A 14,126-nucleotide genomic window follows, 5' to 3' on the forward strand; every position below is an offset into this window, starting at 1 on the left:
AGCCAGTCAGAAGGAGCTTCCCGGGCCATCTAGTCTGACTCCCGGCTCCAGCCGGCTCCGCTCACAACATGCCCACCATGACATGCCCACCATGTGCATTTTGTGGACTGTGGAATATTTTGTAGAATGAAAAGTTAGCGGGAGTTCATAAAAATCATTTATGCCCTGGCGACTGGTGCATAAATTTTTGTTTTTCTCACCTGAAGAGTAGAGGTGTAGCCCAACAACAACTCATTAAAAGTAGATTAAGAGAGATTTTCTCCCACAGACTCAAAATCAGCCAAAATGGGCAATTTGCTGAAACAGATTTTGACTAATATGTTGCTCTTGGGAATTGTGTGTTTATTCTTGTTTTTCTATATTGTTGACTAATTGGTGGTGAGCTAGTGTTGCAATTGGGCCTGGTAGGCCCATGTGACAATTAATGGTGTAGTATTTTGTGTGTGTAGACAGAAAAAGTTCCTATGACTGAACCAAGGGAGCTTCCGAGCAGCTGCGGAGAACTGAGCAAACTTGAGAACAGATGCAGAAAATGAATGAACTTCTGAATGCTGCAGAGATGAGAGGCCTGGTGAGCAGAGTCAGTACCACAGAGTGGCCACTAGGGGCAGCCTCTTGTAAGCAGTTTTATGCATATTTAGACAGGAAAAGTCCCATCCTGCTCAGCTTTTCCCAGCCAGCATGGGAGCTGTGCGACTATTTTCTGCCTAAACATGCACCCCATGCTTGGCGGGGGGGGGGGGGGGGGGGGAAGGAAAGGGAACGGGACAGGATACAGGGGGAAAATGGAAACTAGCTCCTTTTCTCATTGGCACAGATGGATACCCAGGGCTCCCTAAACCATAAATCCAGGGGCCTGGGAAACAGGCCTGGGGCAACAACCCTGCTTTGGAGGGTCTGGCCTTCAGCTGAGTCAGTCAGATGTTGCCAGGAAGCAGGGAAGCAGGAGAAGAAAATACGCCGGAGAACAGAGTATCCAGTCATTGTAAACAAAGGTTTATTGAAAAGGAGATAATCCTTGTTTCTCCAGAGTGATACAGAGAAATTTGTACTGCTGTAGCATGCAGGAGAGGCGCATATTTAAAAGATGAAAAGTCACTGGGGGGGGACGGTCACGAGAGAACTTGTGTCATATCTGTGTGCTTTTATGCCATTTTTTCCCATGGGGAGGAGGCCTTGGCCTGGCAAGTGGCGGGGGGGGGGGGGGAGAGGGGCAGCCCCTCAGTATGCAGTGAGCCCCCCGAATCTTCCTCGCATCCCTGCACTCCCCCAACACCAGCCAAATTCACTGCTTTGGTGCCTTCCCCTATAGGAAAAAAAACCTGCACCCCAAACTGTGAGCCTCCCACTTCAGCCCCTGGCCAGCGTAATCAGAGAAACGTCTGGCGACTTTCCAATGCTGAGTGGACCAGGAGAAGCGAAATGCGAAACGCGACTCTGCGCATTGCGTGCTACCCCCCGGGGTTGCCTAGACCAGACTTCTGCTGGCTGCTCCAAAAGGAAGTCCCCCAGCGAGACCAGAAGAAAAGAAGGCTGCCCTAGGGTTGGCTCTCAGCCCTCTTTGTCCTCCGAGATGCTCGGCCTCTGAGCATGGAGTTCAGTTTAGCAAGTTTAAAACAAATTCCCCGTTAGGTATGCTTTAAAGCAGGAATCTTGGAATTTGCTACAGGTAATGCTTCCGTTGAGCAAATGACTCATTTACATCATCCGAGTACAACACCTGCAGAGTAGATTGGAGCTGCCTTGGGACGTGTCCACTGCCATGTGCTTTGCTCTGTTTTGCCCCCACATGTGGGCCCAAAGAACTTTGTGAATTGTTTGCCCAAGTTGTGGTTTCACAGCCCCCTCACTCCACTAGTCAGGCCTCACCTAGAATGCAGTGTCCAGTTCTGGGCACACAGGTTTAAGAAAGATGCAGGTAAATTAGAAAGGGTGTGGGGGAGGGTGACAAAAATGATGCAGGGTTTGGAAACGCTGCCCTGTGAGGAGAGACTGGGAGAACTGGGCATGTTTGGCCTTGAGAAGACTGAGCGGGGACATATCTCACCAGAAGTCCTCCAAAGGCTATCACAAAAAGGAAGGTCAAGATCTCTTCTCGCTGATCCCAGAGTGTGGGACATTGAAAAACCAAGTCAGCTGCAGCAAGCCAGATCCAGGCTGGAAAAGCTTCCTCACTGTCAGAGCAATACCAGAGTGGCACCAGCTGCCTGGAGAGGTGCTGGGCTCTCCCACACTGGAGACATTCAACAAGAAACTGGGCAGCCCTCTGAGTGGGATGCTGGTGTCCTGCAACAGCAGGGGGTGGACCTGATGGCCCTCGTGGCCTCTTCCAACTCTACACTTTTATGATTCTGTGATTCCATAGGGCTACAAGTCACAGGGGAGCAGGGGAAACAGTTAACCAGGTGACAACAATAGAAGAGCATAAGAAGAATTGCGCAGGATCAGACCCTGGGCCCATTGAGTCCAGCCTTCTATCCCCAGAGTGGCCAACCAGCTTGAGAAGCCCACAAGCAGGGTGGGGGTGGGGGTGGGGAGGCACAGTGTCCTCCTGCCCATGTTCCCCAGCAATGGGTGTATGTAGCCTCTGACACTGGAGGTAGCTTAGAACCATGAGGACTAGCACCCATGGGTAGCCTTCTCCTCCAGAAATGTGTCCAATTCCCCTTGAAAGGCCTCCAAACTGGAGGCCATGATTGCATCTTGCACAAGTGAACGCCGTACTTTAACGCTGCCCTGCATGAAGAAGTCTTCCTTTGGTCTCCCACCAATCAGCCTCTTGGGGTGGCCCCTTTGGGCTTCTAGGAGGATGAGAGAGGGAGGAAACCATGCACCCTTTCGCACACCTCCATCTCGTCTCTGCTCACCTGCCCTTTTTCTGAGCTAGGCATTCCCAGATGTGGTTGGCGTTTCTCAGGGGAAGATTCTCCAGCGCCTTCCTTGCACTCTTCCCCTTTCTCATTTCCACTGAGGTGTCACCATGACCCCAAAACCTCTCACTAGATCCCAACAGCTTATGCTAGTTTGCCCCAAGGTGCATCATTTTATACTTCGTCATACTGAACTGCATTTGCCGTTTTGATGATCATGGTTTTGTTTTGGAGGTATCTTTTTGGAGCTCCTTCCTACCTCTTTTAAGTATCCCAAATAATTTGGTGTCATCGGCAAACCTGGTCACTTCACTGCCCACTCTAGATCATTTATGAATAAGTTGAAAAGCATGGGTCTTAATACAGAACCTTGTGGAATCCCGTTTATGTCCCTCTATTGGGAAAATTTACCTTTTATTTCTACCCTCTGCTCTATTCTTTAATCAATTACTGATGCACAATAGTCCCTTTCCTCTTATTCCATGACACCTTTGGTAAGAAGCTTTCTCAAAACCTTTTTGGAAGTCTAAGTAAACAATATCTACCATCCACATTTCACTGAGACTCCCAAGAAATCTACAAGATCAGTGAAACAAGACTTGACTTCGAGAAGCCGTGCTGATTCCTTTTCAGCAGGGCTTTTCATTCTTTCTGCAACTAATTTTATCTTTAATAATGTTTTCAATCATTTTACCTGGAACAGATGTTCAGCTCATTGTTCTGTAATTTCACAGGTCTCCCCTGAACTCTTTTAAAAATGTGTGTCCCATTGACCATTTTCCAGTCCTTTGGTCCAGAGGATAATCTCAGGACATTTAAATATTTTGGTAAGAAGGTCAGCCATTTCTAATTTGAATTCTTTAAGAATTCTTGGAGGGATACCATCTGGACCTAGTGAAGATTAACTTTCAGTAAATTAGGTTGAACAGTTCATTGTGGGCACCACTATTTGGCTTAATTCCTCTAATTCTGTTCCCAAAAATATCCATTCAGGAACAGGAATCTGTTCCTTACATTCTGCGTTGAAGATGGATGAAATTAATTCACTCAGGTTCTCTGCAATCTCCTTATTTTCCTTCCGTACTCCTCTACCACCACTGGTATCAAATGGTCCTACTGATTTTTCAAACCAGGTCTGAAACTACTTTTTAAAAAATGATCAGTACAATCCTAAACTTTAAGACAGGAGGACTTGCGGGCCTGTAAATGGTGTTGGATGACAATGCCCATCAGCTCTGACATTTGGCCACAATGCCTGGGATAGATGGGAGCTGGAGTCCCCGTTCTGGACATCTGCTCAACCACCCCAGGTGGACTATGATTTAGTACTAAGATGACCAGGGCTTTTTTTGTTATAGAATGCGCCGGAACGGTGTTCTGGCACCTTTTTTCGATGGATTTTTCCACGTGATTTTGAATTGCCCTGTCAGGCAGAGCAGGTCGGTGGCAAATCATTAAAATGGTGCATGCGGGCTTCTTGTGTGTCCACGCTGGTTGTGAGGGTGCTGCTCGGCTTGTGACGCTGCTCGGCTAGTGATTGGTCGTGTGGTTGCACGCTGAGTGCTTACTGCGGGCGGCAACCATTATGTTTCATTACACAGTGTTGGTGTGTGTAGAGTGACTGGGTACATGCAAAAGGTAAATAATTCCTTTATTTTAAAAAAAGTTGGTGAATTGAAAATCTTTTTTTTAATTTTTAGTGCAAAAGAGTGACCCCAAATTTAAAAATGAAAAAATTACTAATTACTTCTCAACCACCGGTCCTGCTAATAAAAGATTACCCTAAAAAAACCCTAAATATAAGATTAAAAAGATGTGAGTTCCAGCACTTTTTTTTTTTTTAACAAAAAAGCACTGGAGCTAACTCAAACTGGTTTCATAGTCACCAGCTTAATTATTCCTCACAACTACCCTGGAAAGTAGGCCCAAATTTCCCCAGTCGCTACAATTGAGGGGGTCCAAGGAAAAACCTCTTGGAGTTATGCCTACCCAGAGCAGCTGTTAGGAAAATGTGGTGGACCAAGGCAGCTACAGAGCCTCTGAGAACAACATTTCTCAGTTCGAATGAACTTTGTGATGGCTCTTCCCTTACTTCTCTCAGCTGTGTGCAAACACACTGGCATCAGGATCGGTGCCTATTGTCATTTCCAGGACTTTTAAAGAGCTGCTTCCAGAAACCCAGCTGGGGTTGGTTTTTCTGTTGAATTCCAACCTGTCACAAGAGGCTCCATGGTAGCAGAGGTGGGGGAATGAATCAATGTGTTTATTTTGGTTGTAGCCCAGAAAAGAGAGGTGGGGAATTGTCCATCCCATGGTGAGGAAGCATCAAGACAGCATGTTGTGTGTGTGGGATTCTTTCCATGCTGGCAAAAAGCATCAGCGTGGGAAGAATTGAGAACAAACTGCTTTTCTGTCTTCCCCCAGCCTGTTTGGGATATCGATGGAAATCAAAGCGCTCCAGGTTCCGTGGGTCCCACATGATCTCTGTATCTCCTGGCAAAGTCTCAAAAGCCTGGGGCCAGTGCGGCTTGAGGGATCCAACGGAAAACTGGGCTGCGGAATGGAAGGGGAAGGAAAGTCCATTTGCCAGTAGCTGCAATATATGCAGTTTCTTCAGCGACTGCTGACCCAACTACGCGGTGGCAGGAACATGCCATCCTCACACACTTCACAGGGCAACAGTAAGCACCCTGCTTTTCTAGTTGCTTGAAAGAGTTGCCACTGTTCCACCCACAAGGGCCCAGGAGCTGAAGGCTGTTCTCGCACCGTGCAAAGCAAAGGTGGCTCCTGCAGGGGCCCGAGGGCCAGTATTCGTGTCGGGCCATGCTGTGGCCGGGGTGGTGCCCGCGTAGGCCACCTGCTGGCACTGGTGGCTTGCGTGGATGGATCAGGGCCAGCCCTACCTCCGGACAGCCAAGTCCACATGTCATGAAAAGGCTGCATCATGATGCTTTGAAGCGGGGAGGGACTCGAGAGATGTTTGGCTGTCTTTTTTAGTCTCGATGCCAAAATAACTGGGGGCCCTAATGTGTCTGTGTGTAAGTGGAAGAGTTCTGCTTTTTCTGATGTGTCTCACACAGCAAAATGTCTGGGGTCAACACAATGGGTGACCAACTTTTCCCTTCCAAAACTGCATCGGACCCTAAACCCCATGAGAGGAAAGCGTTTTGCAAATGGATGGTGTAGGTAAGAAATGGACCATGGGTTTGCGGTCTTGACTGGGGACCACGGTGCCCCACTCCCAATTTATTTCCTGGGTCCCCAGTTCCCTTCCATAGGGCCCTGAAAACACCATCGGGACCAACATAATCCTCTCCCTCATTCCCGTCAGCTCAGTAGCTATGCAGGGGCTATTTTAAAGGGGTTTTTTATTTTTATTTATTTTTTGATTTATATCCTGCCTTTTTCCTACAAAGGGCTCAAGGCAGCTTACATCTGCCTCCTCCTGCATCTTATCCCCACAACAACAACCCTGTGAGGTAGGTTGGGCTGAGAGTCTGTGACTGGCCCAAAGCCACCCAGGTGGCTCCATGGCTGAGCGGGGACTCGAACTCAGATTGCCTGAGTCCCAGTCCCACGCTCATATCCACTGCACCACACTGGCTCTCGGGTTGGGGCTGGGGAGGGAAATAATTTATTTCCCCACATCCCCTGCATGCCAATGAACTAAGCTTAGCAAAAAAGAATGTTTTTCCATCAGCTGGGCTGATGGAAAATGTTTTTCCATTCACCTTGCCTTGGATGAGAGATGAAGTGGCTGACAGATTCCTCTGAAATGGAAATAAACCCGACCTCTTATTATTTGATTGGCAGCGATAAATATCAACTGGCACATGAAAGTGTACAGATTCATCTCTATGAGTCTGGGCCCCAGATCTTTTAGGAGCCTAGGAATACTTTTGCTCCTGGAATTGGGCCCAATGATACACCGAGCCCCATTTTCTGTTTCCAACAGGGGGTGGCTAGACTAGCAAAGAGTCACATGCCTTTTCAATGGTGGTGCCCACCATGGGAGGTTCAGAGATAAAGATAGACTGCACCAGGCCCAGATGCTCATTTCACTGTTGCAGCACATGGGGGCTGGAAGGGAAAGAATCAGAGAATCTGCATGCAATCCAGGATGAAGGGTGTGGGGTGGGGTGAAGAGCTGAAAAGACACTGCTCTTCACGGTTATGGGAGCCACAGTCTTACTGTCTCCCGTCTTCCCAGTGCACCCCCCCCCCCCACTCTGGACCAAAAGCTCTGGGTAGATGGTTGTAGCAGCAGGAAGCCTCCTCCCCCGCCTTCTTTCTAGCGATTAAGATTAATGGGTTTGTAAAAAGGTTGCCAAGTTGCCATCTTTTTAGGACCATGGGATGCAATTTTCAAGGACCTCTGGTATGCAGAGAGGGGAAACCAGGACTGCAAGCAAAAGAAGCCACCCTGAATCTAACCTTTCCTGCAAGGGGGTTTGAATTATAACTCTTCTCAACCTCGGCCATTGGCCAGGCTGGTGGGAGAGGTGATGGGAATTGCAGTCCTGCAACATCAGGAGGGTGCTGCGTTAGAGAAAGCTGAGACAGAGCAAATGCGTTTGTAGATACATATCCTCCAGAGGTTTTGAACTACAACTCCCAGTGGATTTAGCTGGCATAGCTGAGGATCAGGGATGATGGGAGCTGTAGTATAAAAGGCCTGCCCGAGAAAGGTCTTCCTCTTTCTCTAGTGTGCAGGACAGTGGAAATATAATTTGTACTTCACTGGGGACACATCGCATGTCTCTATGAGAGGGTATTGTACTGTAGGAAGTGTCCAACCTCTTTTACTGAAGACCAGATTCCATTTAGGAGAAGCACCCAGCGAAGGCGAAAAGGGTACATGGGATCTCAGCCTATTTTTGGTTCAAGTTCATTCTGCCGTCAAAGCCTTCTACTTTTTTGAGTGAGGAAACTGCACAAGATACCCCCAAATGACTGGTGACTGGGAGAACAGGGGCAGAGGAAGGGAAGGGGCTTTGGGGGAACAGGCAGGGATGTAAGGTGGGGCTGATTTTGCCCTTGGGCTGGGGTCTTCAGACCCCCATCATGTGGCCTATGCTAGACTTGTAAAGTTATCCCTGGATGTGATTTTCAATCCTGGTTTAAGGGGCACTTGATGCAAGAATTTTCCAAACCAAGTCAAGCCATGCATTTCTCCATTTGCCTTCCTCTAAATACAGTCAGAATTCACTCCTAGACACTCATTCACTCATTTACATCTGAAGTGACCCAACATCTAAATATTCTTCCCAGGGGCTCATGGGAAGCTGCTGGGGCCTTGACTTCCCTGTTCCGGGAGCCATGGGGTTTCCTTTTCAGAGAGTTGGGGGCATTTTGGAAGTGGGTAGGCGGGCTGTACCATGGGGACTAGCCTCATTTATAACAACACTTAGCACTTCTGATGTGGTTTAAAGTGTTCAAGGTGATTTACAACAATCCAGGAATATCAGCCATGGCTTTCTTGCAAGGGCCGAAGACTCCTTGGGCTTCCATTTTCCCCGTCAAGAGACATACTCACATCAAAGGCTCTTGAACATTTGCAAAACGGGGCTTGTTCTAAAAGTAGAAAACACACCTTTCCGGGTCAGCAATAGCATTAGACATATCTAGTCATTTCCCCTCTGTCTCTAATCTTCCCAGTCTTAGCTTCATTATGATCCATTTCTTTGTCAGTTGGAGAAGTATTTCCCCCTCTCTCCCTGTTCCAAATCTGTGTGAAAACTAATGCAGATTTACATAATTTTCTGTGCCACTGGGCCAAAAATATGCCACTTCAACAGTGGTTTTCTCTGGCATTTCTGTTCTTTGCACCCATGGACATGTCCTGTGTGTGCACATTTCCCCCACAGAGGCAATGGGCCTGACACGTGGGTGTTCCCCAGGTTGGTGCGACGTATTGTAGATCAGCGGATTTGCAGGGGCATGAGTTGTTGAATGCACATGCACACATACATATATATTCATTTGGACAACGGTTCCACCAAGCTCAAAAGAAAGCAGAGCGTGAAAGAGAGCGTTTGTCTTGGACTGCATATTGCTTTAAGACAGTGACATTAGGCAAGTTTGCATGAAAAATGGAAACCAAATGCACGTCTACTCGCTCCCTCCCAGAAATTTGGGATCTCCCGCCTCAAAAGCCCTAGAGAATGGCTAAAGGTGCAATCCTTTGTGTGACGGGCAAAGCTTTCCTCACAACTCCCGGAAATTCCCAGCAGGGAAGTTGTAGGACTTTTCCCATCTAAAGATACATAAGGATTGTGTCTAAAGCCCATCAGACCCCTTCTTTGTGCAGTTGATATGGGGGGGGGAGGGAAACAAGAAGTCGCCCCACATGGGACTCTTGCAGTCACCCCACAACTCAGCACCACAACTCCTCGTCTCCCCCCACAACTCAGCGCATCATACCTGCCAGCCTGTTCCTGATACAGAACGGCTAATATTTTTCCCTTCTTGAAAGAAACCAAAAGACGAACGGAAAGGCAGAGGGAAAAGGCAGGTGAGGGGAGAATGTCCCCTCCTCTCATGTAACCCACAGGATGGGTTAGTCTCGCTTGTCGACATGACAAACTAAAGCAGATTCACCACAAACCAGCTAATGCCACCAAGGAAGTGTGGCTGTTCCCAGTCACCCCTTTGACCTTAGCCATCCTTTGAGAAAAAGCACTGGAATTCCTGGAATTCTCTGCTGGAGCTTGGGGGCACTTGCACCAGAGGTGTGGAACTGCTTTCAGCCCGAGGGCCGCATTTTTTTTCAGAGCGGCTCCCGCAGGCTATCTTCCAGGGTGGGTGGGCTGCGGAAAAAGCGGTGGGACCAACAAGACTTTCCCTGCAGCATTGCAGCTGAAACTGCCAGCCACCAAGTGTCAGGAGAGAGATCTCCGCTTTTTAGAAAGCGGGAAGAAGGTGTCACGAAACCCAGGAGAGCATCAAAAGTTTGGAGGCTGTAGGGACGGCGGAAGTGGTGCCAAGAAAAAAGTTGTGGCCACCCAGGCTGGATTTGGCCTCGTGTTCTCCAGCTGTGAAGGGCTCCAGGCAACCATGAGATGGGGCTCCTCTTCACTCCTTCCTGGCCACCAGCTCCACTTGAGTGGCCCACCTGGAGAAAGGTCTCGACAGACCAGCAGACCCGCCTGCAAGCCAGCACTCCTTCCTGGGGTCGCCCAGGAGGTGAGGATAGGATGACCAGGGGCTTTTGCCTGTGTGTGTGTGTGTGTGTGTGTGTGTGTGTGTGCAAGAAACACAGGAGAATCTCATAAAAAGTGGACAGAACCAGATGGGGAAAGCTAAATGGAATCTGGACGCAGATTACCTGCTTTTCACAATCTGGTACTATGCTCCAACTGAACACTGTAGAACAAAATCAAATTTGAAACAAGGCTGGGCATGGGCTGGGATGGGGAGAACAACTGGTAGGCATCCCCGAATCCTTGTGCATGGCCTTCTGGAACTTTTCTAGCGGCTGCTGTTTCCCATTCGTTCATTTTGCGATTGTCGATCCAGCCGGTCCCGTTAACAACAACGATAATAATCACGGTCGTAGCTTTGCTGGGGCGGGCAGGATGACCTCTGGGCCTGCCCCACCTGCCCCATCAGAAAGGAGGGGGCACCACTCAGCGGTGAGGAAGAGTCTGATGAGGGAGAGCCAGGATGAAGTAACCCCCAAACACACACACGCACACACTGAAGAGGTTCCCCCTTTGTGCAGCAAGTTGCACCTCCCTGGTGACCCCCACGCCCCGACAATCTACAGGCCTGGGAGGGGGCAGCCCAGGTCCTCGTCCTCCAGACTTCCCCCCCCACCCCCGAGGGGGAGAGGCGTCTCCCACTGTCATTCCTGATTCACCCTTCCCGCACTGCCACAAAACCCTGCCTCTGTTTCCCGCGAGGAGGGAGGTTACCAAGCCACGCCGCGCCCCCGTGGCGCCTTATTTGACTGAGGAGGGAGTCCGTTCGATGCCCGTGTACTTCAGGAACTGGCTCAAGTCTGCCAGGGTGTGCTGTGGCCCCAGTGTCGGTGCCCGCTGGGCTCGGGCGTAAGCTGCTGGGCCTTCCCCGCTGTTGAAAGTGTGGGTGCGTCTCAGCTGTGCATTCGCTTTGCTGGTGGCGTTGTTGCTATTCGAGTTCAGCTTGTTGAGGTTCCACTGGGTGGGGTCCCCTGTCTCCCCGCCCGGGGCCGACACCACCCGCCGCCGGTCTGGGCTGTCGTGTGGCGTGATGGGGGGCTCGCCGCCGTAGGAGCTCCGTGTCCCGCCGGGCTGGTGCGAGGACGGCGGCAGCGCCTGCTGCAGCTGCGGGGGCTGCGCCTGGACCCCACGGGGTTCCTCGCCCCCGCTGACGGGCAGGTACCGCATGTCCAGAGAGAGGTCTCCGCCTTCACCCTCCAGCTCCTGGTCCATCAGCATGGAGTGGCAGGCGATGGGGATGACCCGGCCGGAGCTGATGTGGTGCGGCATCTGGCCGTGGCCCGCGTGCAGCAGGATGACGGAGGACGGCGGGTCCCCGCTCCGCAGGGTGGCGCTGATGAGGTTGTGGCTGTACTCCCAGGCGCACGGCTTGGGGCACCGCTTCTGCTGCAGGGGCGTCTGCTCCGGCGTGGGCAGGACGCCCGAATCCAGCTCGTGCTGGCTGACCTTGAGAAGCCCCTTGGGCCACCCGTTCTGCATGAGCGGGGCCAGCAGGTTCTCTGGTGGCCCGCTGCCGGGCCCCCCCCGGGTCCGCCGGTCCCCCAGGCGGCTGACGCTCACCACGGACTCGCTGTGCGACAGAATGCTCTCCTTGTCTTTGCGGCGGGCCAGCTCCTTCCGGTCGCGCTGACCGATGAACCAGCAGACGCTGAAGCCCGAGATCACGGCCCCGATGACGAAGGCCGCAACAGAGGAGATCACGAGCAGGTTCACGGACACCAGACCGTCCGGCTCATCCACGAAGCTTTCGGTCACCAGCCCTGGGAGAGAGGAGAAGGGAGCTGGAATCCTGCAGGAATAGATTAGCCCTAGAAACGCTCTTTAGAAGGCCAGATCCTGAAGCTCAAATCCTTTGGCCACCTAAGGAGAAGGAAGGACTCCCTGGAGAAGAGCCTAATGCTGGGAACAATAGATGGCAAAAGAAGAAGGGGACGGCAGAGGATGAGGTGGCTGGATGGAGTCACTGAAGCAGTTGGTGTGAGCTTAAGTGGACTCCAGGGGATGGTGGAGGACAGGAAGGCCTGGAGGAGTGTTGTCCATGGGGTCGCGATGGGTCGGACACGACTTCGCAACTCACAACAACAGAAATGTGGACTGATGGACACATTACTGGTTCCATAGACCTGAGCGGGGAACCCGAGGGCAAAATCCAGTTCGGAGATGCTCTTGGGAGCCACCTGTTGGTGTTTGTGTGGGGGGGCAAAAACACAGGGGGTGGGACCAGAATTATAAAACAATGCCAGCTTAGTAGCTAAGCCTTCGGGGCAGTTATCCAGGGGGCTTACAGTTCCCTCTGGAAGTGGGAAATCTGCATCCAGTGCAGATAAGTATCATTGTCTAAGAATCCAGCCCTAGATTCCTGAGTGGCTTTTCCTGAGTTGCACAGATTCTGCTGACTATGCATGTTTAAAATTTCCTGTAATTTTATGGAACAGAATATTATGAAAAGAAAAATGAAACTCTAACCAAAAATGGCCATTCCCTTCAGAGCCTAACATGTGAAAATACTCATTTTGTAGAGGCTAACTTGCAAAAATGCTCATTTCAGGGGGGCTTTGCACATGTTTGGGAATGTGAATTTGTGAAAGAATATTTTTGCATAAAATCTGATTCCATGACTGAGCTGATGAAGAAAAGAGGGTGCCTCCCAAGTCACAAAACTAAGAATGGAGTTTGCAACATCTGCACATTTCCACAGGTGGTGAAAGGTGGAGATCCTAGTCCTTTCTAAGACCTCCTTTTGCTGCCCTGGAGGCAGAGCCAGGTTAATTTCCTTGCAACAGGCCTGAGCAGACTGCACGTGTAGCTACAGGATGGAACCAGCAAAATGAGATGGCAAAAACCTTCTGAAGCACCATCATCAAATAATAATAAACACACTTTACGCCAAGATAAAGTGTGGAAAGGAAAAATGGTTCCTTCCCGGCTTGAGAATCCACTGCTCAGCTGCTGTGCTTGGCTTTGGCCCATGGAAGTAAAAGCAATGGATCAACACTTACCTTCACAGTCACCAAGGTGAGAGGTCTTCACGCCACTGATGTCCTGCTCGAAGGCAGCCCTGGGAGAGGGTGCAGAGGGCAGAGATGGAGGGTCACCACTAGGCAAAGGTTCATTAGGTTTTGTGCAAGTGCGCCAGAAAGTTTGCTTTGTTGCATGGTGTGGAAATCTTTCTGTTTCACCCTGACATTTCTTTTCCGACCTCAGTGCATTTCCCAAGACATTTGGGGACCAAATGCCAACATATCTCATACCTGGAAGATGCATTCCAGATCTTCTTTACCTGCTAGAGCATGGGTCCTCAAACTACGGTCCACTGGCCAGATATGGCCTGCCATGGTCATTTACCTGGCCCGCCTCAGAACTTTTGGACTCATTCGGAGAAAACAATCTCTGAACGAGTTCGAAAGCTCAGAGCCGGCGCAGGTGTTCTCTGACACTCTTTCAGAGTTGGAGACTAGTAGAGAGCCGACACACACGCCAAATTATAACAGCTCCCTTCAACTGTGTGTGCACCGGCTCTTTCCCCTATTGCACGCAGAATCCAGAACGGGAATACAGAAGAGAGGAGGGTGGAAGAGAGAGAGAGAGAGAGAGAGAGAGAGATGAAGACACTAAAAAAGGTAAGAAAAATATAACTTTTAAAATCTATTTTTAATCATGTGAGGCATGTCCCTGGGCTGCAGGCCAAACTGTGGCTGCTTCACCGAGCCCAGGGGCAGCTGCTCGAAGGTGGTGGCAGCTTGTCCAGAGAAGCCTGTGGCAGAGGCCACAGCCTTCTCTGGGCAAGCTGCTGCCGTCGAGTGGCCGCCATGCTTCTTCCCCCGTGGAGGGGGAAAGGCAGGAGGCGCACCGCTCGGCCGGCCACGGCCCCGTCCCTCACCTCCCCTCGCCTCGGAAAGGAGCCCTTACCTCCCTCCTCCCAGCCCTCTCCCGGCTGGGGGAGCCGCCCCGCACCCGCCTCTTTGGCCTCTGCTCCCGCTCCGGCTCCCTCGGAACCGGGGTGGCGACGAGGACTATAATTTCCATCATGCGCAACCAGCAGGTCCAACGGAAG

The 14,126-nt window shown here is 50.6% G+C and overlaps 1 protein-coding gene across 1 annotated transcript in view; it reads right to left on the reverse strand.

The window, feature by feature from the left end:
* Nucleotides 1-8,899: 8,899 nt before the first annotated feature.
* SEMA6B (semaphorin 6B) overlaps nucleotides 8,900-14,126 on the reverse strand; it is a 100,252-nt gene continuing 95,025 nt past the window's right edge. Inside the window, exons 13-14 of the mRNA XM_044417579.1 lie at nucleotides 13,072-13,130; nucleotides 8,900-11,832 (exon numbers count right to left, since the gene is read on the reverse strand). Coding sequence (XP_044273514.1) covers nucleotides 10,814-11,832; nucleotides 13,072-13,130 — 1,078 coding nt within the window. The 3' untranslated portion in view covers nucleotides 8,900-10,813. The remainder of the gene's footprint in view (nucleotides 11,833-13,071; nucleotides 13,131-14,126) is intronic.

The sequence above is a fragment of the Varanus komodoensis genome, unplaced genomic scaffold (assembly GCF_004798865.1).
Source record: "Varanus komodoensis strain SLA01 unplaced genomic scaffold, ASM479886v1 scaffold89, whole genome shotgun sequence".
Lineage (NCBI taxonomy): Eukaryota > Metazoa > Chordata > Lepidosauria > Squamata > Varanidae > Varanus > Varanus komodoensis.